At 41.2% G+C, this 10,200-nt stretch overlaps 1 protein-coding gene across 1 annotated transcript; it reads left to right on the top strand.

Annotated features, from left to right (window-relative positions):
- HIGD1A (HIG1 hypoxia inducible domain family member 1A) lies at window positions 1–9,946 on the top strand. The gene is made up of 4 exons (XM_026689036.2): window positions 1–219; window positions 5,252–5,353; window positions 7,550–7,684; window positions 9,149–9,946. Exons 2-4 carry the CDS (start codon window positions 5,257–5,259, stop codon window positions 9,214–9,216), a joined length of 300 nt encoding a protein of 99 aa, XP_026544821.1. The 5' UTR covers window positions 1–219; window positions 5,252–5,256; the 3' UTR covers window positions 9,217–9,946.
- The last annotated feature ends 254 nt before the right edge of the window (window positions 9,947–10,200 follow it).

Raw genomic sequence — 10,200 nt, 5'->3', positions numbered from 1 at the left:
CTGTGACGTTAAGGAGGCGGGGCGGCGAAAGACCGGAGGCTTTCTTGGGAAAGTTGGCAACCTTCAAAGGCCCTCAAGGACGAACGCGAGACACTTCCCGAAAAGGGCGGAAGTGCGTCATTTTTCCGGGGCGGTGAAAGACTCCAGGCCTTCGACTCACCTAATCCTCGATTAGAAGCCGGCCGGCGAGTGAGACCGGAAGATCGGAGATATTCTGAGGTGAGCCCGGTGGCCTGGAGGGGAGCTCTCCCGCTGTTCCCCGGTGGCCTGAGGGAAAAGTGGACTGACCTTCCCCATCACCCCCAACCTTGCCGCCGCGGGGAGCATACGATGCCCATCATCCCCGGCCGCATGTCCACGGGTTAGGGTTACCTTCCCCCCTCCCCCTTGTGCGATCCTGGGCTTGTATATTCTGTTAATGCCATTTTTTATCATATAATATTATAATAGATTAGATTAGATTGGATTATATGGATAGGGTTGTTTAATAATTTTATATATATATAAAATGTGTGTGTGTGTGTGTGTATAATATATGTGAATATATAATATATAAAATTTAGAGTTACTTTAAATGAGATGGGTGGTGTAATTTCCTAAAGAAAATCGTAATTTTAGTTCATTTGATTATATAAAATATGATAAAGATAGATAGATAGTATTTTATATAAACAAAAATATATATAATCAAAAGAATATATTTCCTCTAAGCTTTCCAGAGTCGCTTCAGCTCTAAGAAGGCATGTGTATATATAATTTACATTTAATAAAATGATACAGGATGTATACTTTAATAGATCAATACATTATACATCTATAGGAGATTGAATATAAATATAATTGTACCCATTATATGTACAATTGAAATTTCATAGATCAGTACATTATACATATAATTGAAATTTAATAAATCAATACATGATATGGATAAAACTTAAATTTAAGAAATCAGTACATTATTATTTTAAATTTCATAAATCAATACACTATATAATTTACTAGATTAATATATTTTATATATATATAATTTAAATTTCCTAAGTTCAATATATGTAAAAGTGAAATTTCATAGTTCAATACATGTATAATTTAAATTTCATAGTTCAATACATGTATATTAAATTTCATAGATCAATGCATTGTATATATAACTGAAGTTTAGTAAATCAATACATTATATAAATTTAAGAAATCAGTCCATTATATCTATATTAAATTATATCTATATTAAATTTCATAAGTCATCAATACACTATAATTAATCATAAATCAATACACTATAATTTACCAGGTCAATATATTCTGTATATAATTAATAGATCAATATATTATATGTATAATATTTCATAAACTGGTACATTATATATACAAAATTAAAATTTAATAAATCAGTACATGTGTGTGTGTAAGTATACATTTATAAATGTATAAATTTAAACGTGTGTCTGTATTTGTATTTGAGTGCATGTATATGTAATATGTATATGTATACATATTTGTATAAATTTAAATTATATTGTGTTTGTGTGTAAATTAAATTTAATCAATACAATGATATATATGCCACCCTTCTAAACTGATAAGGCCACTCTGGTCAAATTATATTACAATTACAATTGAAGGCATTATTCATTGCCTTGCAAAATACGGCAAGGTGCAATTGCAAATCACTTTCTGGATATTGACAGCTGTCAATCTGCTGGAAACACAAGGCTTCCACCCTTCTTCCCCCCAAATTGTGAAGAGGTAAGTTGTGATTTTTCGAAACAAAACTTTTCGGTGCTGGAACATTCTATCTCCTTTTCGTCCAGTTTGGGCCTAGCGAAGCCTAGATGGATTTTCGGGGTCTGGAAGGCCACTTCTTGTACGGGTAGTCCTCGACTTACGATGGTTCATTTAGTGACCGTTTGGAGTGACAACGGCCCTGGGTTGCTCACTTAACGATGGCAGGACATTTTCCTGAAATGACTGCGACCGGGAAAGTCGTACAGTAAGACCAAAAGTCACTGCACAGTCAGGGCTCCACGGCAGCCATATATTGAGGCCTCCCCGGGGCTTATTGAACAACAGCAGCGATCCCCTGAACACCGGGGCCGGGAAAAGTCATAAAACGGGGCAAAATCCACTTACACAGCTGCCTCACTTAGGGATAGAAATTGGATGTCAGTTGTGATCATAAGAGGAGGATTTCCTGAAATCGACACCCAAATAGCTGAGTGCTTCAGAATAACGGGGTTGGAAGGGACTTTGGGAGTCATCTAGTCCAGCCCACTGCTCAAGCAGGAGAGCCTTACAGATTAATAGAGATGGAAGAGGTCATCTAGTCCAGCCCCCTGCTCGAGCCGGAGAGCCTTACAGAATCATGGAATAACAAGAGTTGGAAAGGACCTTGGAGGTCATCTAGTTCAATCCTCTGCTCAAACAGAACATCCTTACAGAATCAGAAAGTTGGAGGTGACCTTGGAGGTCATCTAGTCCAACCCCTGCCCCACCTCTACTCTTTCAGACAAATTGGCTGCCCGGTCTTTCCTTATAAAAGCTTCCTACCGTGTTGGAAAACCCACATGTCCTTGTGGCAAGCCATTCCACCGGTTAATCATCCTCGTTTGGAAAATTTCTCTTTATTTCTAGCTTAGTTCAATTAAAGTCCTTTTAAAAAAAAAATAAAAAAATTCCTTGTCTTTTTCCTTTCCAAGGAATTGCTGAGTTGGGATTTTGAATGGGGAAAAAAATGGAATCAGGCCAAGGATGTTGGCAAGGTGATTTTTTTTTTTTTCAAAAGTTTGCAAAATCACTTTGCAAAAGAGGTGAAAAATCACATGAGCCATAAACATGAGGGATTTCCTGGAACATTTTTTACACAGTGATGCAACGGCCCTTTTGCTCATAACCGCCTGGGAGAGAATCTGATGAAATTGTGGGCCAGAAATGTTGCCGGGAAATAAAGTCACAAATTTGAGACCAGGAAATACATCATCATCATATCATCATCATTAAAGTCTTATGTTTTATTTTTTACAAAAATATCAATGCATGAACAGTGTGGCACCAGAGGGTCATATATGTTGCTACAAATAAAATAGTATTAATCATATTTGTTCCCTTTAACACGCTTATATAATTCTAGCAATCATACACATATTGTTAAATTATAATCTTTCATTTTTTTTAGCTAGTCAGTATTGCAATGTCTCATTTTTATGCCAAACTCCCTAGTCTAAGTATCATACCTTTTAATGCAAATAGACTATTAGTAATCATATTTATTACATTTAGCAAACTTACTTAATTATAATAATGTAAACATTTTTGTTCAGTTGAAATCTTCCATTATTTGCTTGTTCAACTCATAATCTTTCATTATTTGGTTATTCAGTATTTCAATGTGTCATTTTTGTGCCAAGCCTCTATTCTAAGTATCATACCTTTTAATACAAATAGACTATTATTAATCATATTTATTACATTTAGCAAGCTTACATAATTCTAATATGTATGTTAAATTAAAATCTCCCATGATTTGCTTGTTCAGTTTATAATCCATTATTTGATATTTCACTTTTTTGATTTTTTCATTATTTATTCGATATTTCCATTTTTATGTCAATCACCCTAGTCGGCCTGTCATACATTTTTAATACAAATAAGGTATTTTTTTTTATCATGTTTGTTATATTTAGCATAATACATATTCATACTGAATGATAATCGTTCATTATTTACTTAATCCATAATTGAATATATTATTTTTATGCCATCACTGTATTATTTAAGTATATTTAGGAATACTGTCATTCAAGTTCTCATTTCCACTCTTATTATTACTTCTCTTTAGTTTCTAAAATATCTACTCTTGCCCCATCTCTCTTCCATTAGAACCTTCCTGGTTCTCCAGTTCCTTTTTTGATTCCCTTAGAATACTATCCCCTTGGCTTATAATATCATCAATCCTTATTACTTTTGTTATTATCTCTTTGACAAGGAAAATATCATTATCCAGACTGGATAATATGGAAAGAAATAGATTTTTATTTTTTTCTTTGGGTGGGGATGGGGTCTGACAGACAGGAAGTTTGTGCATTGTTTTCATAGCATTGGCTGCTTTTGGTCAACTCACCATTTTTTTTAGCCAGGTCAGAAATGGTTTTTGGGGTCTCCTGGGTGGGAGGGGTTGGATTAGATGACTTCCGAGGCCCCTTCTACCTCTTCGATCGTTCTGTAAGGATCTCCTACTAGAGCAACATATTGGACTAGATGACCTCCAAGGTTCCTTCTGCCTTGTTATTCTATGGCTCTGTAAGGGTCTCCTGCTCGAGCAAGGGGTTGGACTAGATGACCTCCAAAGTGTCTTCCCACTTGATTCTGTTAGGATCTCCTGCTTGAGCAGGGGGTTGAGCTAGATGACCTCTGAGGTCCTCTCCATTCTATGATTCTGTAAGGGTCTCCTGCTTGATAGGTAGTTGGACTAGAGGACCCCCAAGGTCCCTTCCAACTCTTGTTCTATCACTCTGTAAGGATCTCCTGTTTGAATAGGGGAGTTTGGAATAGATGACCTCCAAGGCCCCTTCCAATTTGATTATATTTAATTAAATTTATATTTATTAAATTGATATACTGCCCATTTTGGTGTCTGGGGTGACTCCGGACAAATGTATATAGTAATATATTAATATACCTATGCATGTATTTGTATATGTGTGTGTGTATAATGTGTGTATGTATATAATGTGTGTGTTTGTATATAATGTATGTGTGTGTATAGTGTGTGTGCATATGAATATGTGTATATAAATATCAGTGTGTGTATTTGTATGTGTATATGTGTGTATATATGTATATATGTCTATGAATTAATTACAGCATCCATCGGAACCCTGACAGTATGTATGTGTGTGTTTGTTTGTGTCTGTTTGTGTATATGTGTGTGTGTGTGTGTGTGTACTGTACATATACAACGATTCACTTGAACAACCGTAGGTGAGAAACGTTAACTAGGGCAAACCTCTTGTCCCCAACATCTCCCTCACCAACCTAAACCTTGAGCTCCATTGCGGTCATAAGCCGGGGACTTCCCCGCTTACCTGTCCCATGAGGACGTTCACGACCCTCATCGTTTGCGAGGACCAGTGGCCCCATTGCTTCAAAACGGTCCCTAAACGGGCCATGTCATAAGTTGAGGCCCCCCCTGTATTTTTCCACCCCACCCCAGTTTCTCCGACGTAACCTTTTCTCCGTTTCTGTTTGCTGGCAGCAACCATGGCCTCCCCCTCGGAGAAAGTCTTCCCAACTTACGATGAAACGGTGGGTTCAAAATTGCTCCGCAAATCGAAGGACATGCCCTTTGTCCCCGTCGGTAAGTGCTTCTTTTCAGAGTTTTCTTTTCTGCCGGCCAGCCGCTCTGAGCCCATCCCGTTCTGCAATGGCGTCTTCGGGGAATTACGACCATTGCTCGAGAGCTGAGCCAATGGGTCCAAATTCCCCAAATCCACCTCACCTCCCAGAATTCCCCCCATCTCCCAATGGCCCATTTTGAGACTCAAGTAGAATCAGTTTGCCAAGCCTGCGATGGTCGATTGTGTGTCGTCAAGAAGGTGATTCTGGTCATAAGTGCGAAGGCTAGGTCCTAAGCCATGGAGTTATTTGTGTTTCAAAAGGCCTTGGTGGGGTTGAGGGGGCTATGTGATTACAGGTTCAAATGTGACAATCAGACTCACAAAATCTGTTTTTGGTAAGCTGTACGCTACAGGTCTCGAACTCGTTGCGTTACGCTGATGTCACATGATGCTTTTTGGGGGCATTGTGGAGCTGGGGGTGTGTGGCACACAGGTGACGCATCCGGCCTGTGAGCCGCTAGTTTGACACCCTAGGCCAGGGTTGGGCAAACTTTTTGGCTCGGGGGCCTCATTGACTTTTAAAATTTGACAGACGGGCCGCCACCTGGTGTCGAAATGCCTGTCATTACAAGTCAAAATCAAATGAATGCAATCATTCAATCATTCACATCAAACCTTAATTCTGTACCAATCTTCGGCGGGCGATTAAAAGACCAACGGGCCGGATGTGGCCCGCGGGCCGTAGTTTGCCCACCCCTGCCCTAGGCTGTCTGTGGGTCATTCTTCTCCTCCTCTTAAAACACATCACTCGGTTGTAGCGCTGGTGATGTTACCCAGTTGCAAGAAAACCACCCAAGTTAGAGAGCACCAAGGACTCCACAATCCTTTCCTCCCTCCTCTTCCTTCCTCTTCCGTCTCCTCCCTCCTCCTCTTCGAACACATCACTCAGTTACAGCACTGATGATGTTATCTAGTTGGGTCCTAAAACATCTGCTAGGAAACCGCCAAACTCTGAGAGCACCCAGGACCCCACAATTCTTCCTTCTTTCCCTCTTTCTTACTCTCCTCCCCTTCACTTCATCCCCCACCTCCCTTCCTTTCTTCCTCCCTTCCGTTGTTCATTCCTTCCACTTTTCCTTTTCCCTTCCCCTCCCCTTCCTTCTTTCCTTCGTCCTTCCCTCTCTCAGTGGGACCACAGACACACTGAACACTTGACAATTCTTCCTCTGCCTTTCCTTGCTTGCTCCCTTCCCTCCCTCCCGCCCTCCTTCCTTCATTCCTTCCTTCCTCATCTAATTCCTGGGACCTGAGAGCCCTGAACCCTTGAAGTTTTCCTCTGCCTTTCCCAGGTCTAGTGGTCTTTCTCCCTCCCTCCCTCCCTCCTCTCCACAAAAGCCCACTCCCTTCTAGCCCTGAAGATGTTATCTAGCTCAGAGAGTACCAAGGACCCCACAGTCATTCTCCTCTTCTCCTTCCTCCTCCCCTTCCACCTTCTGTCCACAAACCCCACTCCCTCACTCCCTTCTACCGTGTTATATAATTTTTTGTCTTATAATTTTTTGCCACCAAAAAAGGAACCAGGTCTTATTTTCGGGGAAACACGGTAGAAGGGAGTAGGATGTTATCCACTGACTAACCTCACTTGCGTGCATCGCTGTCAGAGGCCTTCAGGAATTCTTCCTGCTGTGGCCAGCAAGGCTTTCCTGAAGGCCTCTGCAGCCAATAGGATCGATCCAGAGCTTTGTGATCAGCTCCGGAGGCCTTCAGGAAAGCCTTGCCGTCCTTGCCGGCTGCAGAAGAAATGGGCCGGCAAGGCAGGTGTCAGGGTGTGCGAGGCCTGGTTACAACTGTCCAAAGGTAAGTAGTAGGGCAGCTCCATCCCCCAATCCCTACCCTAGCTTAATTTTTACCCGTCTACTCTGGAGTGGGCAGAATCTTTAAGGCTTATTTTGGGGGGTAGGGCTTATATTGGGCACCCGTGTAAAAATCATGCTAGGATTTATTTTCAGGGTAGGTCGTATTTTTGGGGAAACAGGGTAGCACTGATGATGTTACCTAATTGGGTCATGAAAGGTCTGCAAGAAAAACTACCCAGTTCAGAGAGCACCCGGGACCCCCACAATCCTTATTCTCCTCCTCTCTCATCCCGTCCCGAGGTGGGCCTTACCCCGGGGGACCCCAGACCCACCGATTTGTTCTTCCTCTGCCTTTCTCAGGTCTGGCGGGCTTTTTCTCCCTGGCCGCCTATGGCATCTACCGGCTGAAGCACCGAGGAGAGACCAAAATGTCCATCCACCTCATTCACACGCGGATGGCTGCCCAGGGCTTTGTGGTGGGCAGCATTGTGTGCGGTAAGTTGACGGGGCGGCTGTTGTTGCGCCTCACCTGGAGGCAGAACCACAAACACACCGCTTTTCCCGTTTCCCTAAAAATAAGACCCAATTGGAAAATAAGCCCTAGAATGTTTTTTTTTAAAGGATTCTCGTAATATAATGAGCCTCTGCGGCGCAGTGGTTAGAGTGCAGTACTGCAAGCTCCTTCTACTGCAGCCAGCTGCCTACAATTTGCCAGTTCAAATCCCATCAGGCTCAAGGTTGATTCAGCCTTCCATCCTTCCAAGGTCGGTAAAATGAGGACCCAAATTGTTGGGGGCAATATGCTGACTCTGTAAACTGCTTAGAGAGGGCTATAAAAAGGTATATAGGTGCTATTGCTGGCTATTGCTATAAGCCCTACCTCCCCCCCTAAAAGCCCCAGTTAAGATTGTCCGCCAGACAGACACACATTTAGAACCGCATTTCTCCCAAAATAAGACCTAACTGGAAAATAATCCATGCGTCTTTTGGAGCAAAAATTAATATAAGGCCCTGTCTTATTTTTGGGGAAACACGGGTAATTTTTAAAAAATGCTTTTAAAAGGATCAGTTTTCCAGAGTTCGATTTGGGAGAGGAGGAAGAAGGTTTTGATCATCCTCCGTTCACTCAGAAATATAAAAAATACAAATTTACAGGATAAAATCCAGAATTCAGGCAATCCGTGACTTATGACCACAACACAGCCTCCAGTTTCGTTTGCTAAATGAGACATTTGTTAAGGGCGACACGAAAACAAATTATATATATATATATATATATAAAGTCTGACTCACAGACGAACACAATACAGAAGCCTGATGATGGCAGATGAGATTCTGCCGAAACGTTGCTACAACTTTAAAAGCACAACTACAATGACGTGGGAAAATACCCGAACAAAGCTGAATGCCATACATACATACATACATACATACATATATATATTACGCAGCCAAGCCGCACTAAAAGCCTCCAATACAGGAAACACAATGTTGCCAGCCAATCAAGACAAAAAAAACCCCACAAAACAGACCGAAGATATTAGAAACACCAATCAAGCAGAACACAGCAAACTCCAAGACCACTAAACACAGACCAAGACTCCCAACCAATCAGGAGGAAGAAAAAACCATTCTGGCACAGCAGTAGGCTAGCCCCAAATTTAAAACAGAAACGGCTGTGATAGTCTGACTCACAGATGAACACCATACAGAAGCCTGATGATGGCAGATGAGATTCTGCCGAAACGTTGCTACAACTTTAAAAGCACAACTATAATGACATGGGAAAATACCTGAACAAAGCTGAATACCAGATATATAGATACCCGCGAACTCTGGAGTGGACGGGATTGTAATTAAGGCTTATTTTGGGAGTAGGGCTTATATTGGGCACACGTGTAAAAAAAATCAAATTAGGACTTACTTTCAGGGTAAGATATTTATTTTTTTGTCTTCCAGGTGTGGTCTATACCATGATCCGGGATTACGTCTGGAAACCTCAGTTGAAGTCTTCGGAAAACCGTTGAAGCTCTCCCACTCCTTCGCTACCGTAGGAATAGTTTTCTACCCATAACTGGTTGCGGCGAAGGAACAAAAAAAAAAAACCCACAAATTTAATTCTAATTTTATACCTCTTCCACACACGCAACCTTCCCTGCGGCCAGAATTCCTTTCGGGCGTCCCCTCAAAAAAATCCCTTATTTTCTATTTTATTTTTCTCAAGACCCCGAACTGAGCTTTTTTTCCTTCTCCGCCGCACTCCTCTAGGCACTAGGCGAGACTGAGGCAACTCCAGATTTTTCTCTTTTCACAGACAACCTTTTGGAGGAAAAAAAAAAATCAAATTGTGACACTCTCTACCCTGTGTATTTTCTTCCCCAAAAATCGAGGTTGTTTTTCCCGGCTTCCTTCAGAAATGAATTTACATTCATTTTACATCAGAAATGAAATCCTCAATCCGCCAACGTGGGGGTGGGTGGGTGGGGGGTTATTGCTTTCTAAATCCATTTTTGGGGAAGATTATGATGAGTTTTGGTGTTTTTATTTGTCGCTTGAGATCCTGTTGCCATCCTGTTAAATGTGCTTTTTGAGGGAGGGGGGAAACACTGGTGCCCATGCACACCAGAAAAACCACAATTATGTGACTGAAAGAAATGAAGGGAGCATTCTAACACTTCAGCTGTCGATCAAGCTACTCACAATTGTATTTATTGCACCTTATTAAAACCGTAGATGTTTAAATTATTTAGCCCAAAATAATATGTGACCTTAATATTTTTATTTGTACGTCGTGCACAAGTGTGTGTGTGTGTGTGTATATGTGTAAAAATGGGCTATTTTCCCCCCCCACACACACACACAAGTTTTAAAAACTAAAATAGCAGAGACAATGTTGCCGTTTTTATTGTGGGTCCCGCAAGCAGAAAAACTTTCTTGCAATGCACAACAAAAAAAGTGTTACACAAAGTCACGACCGCCGTTGTATTCCATCTGTAACTTTGAGGATTCTC

Source organism: Notechis scutatus, chromosome Z, assembly GCF_049901735.1.
Source record: "Notechis scutatus isolate UNSWTSFEM ecotype Mainland chromosome Z, rNotScu1.2, whole genome shotgun sequence".
In the NCBI taxonomy this organism is placed as follows: Eukaryota; Metazoa; Chordata; class Lepidosauria; order Squamata; family Elapidae; genus Notechis; species Notechis scutatus.
Note: the sequence above shows the minus strand (reverse complement) of the source record. Positions and strands in the feature narration are given on the sequence as shown.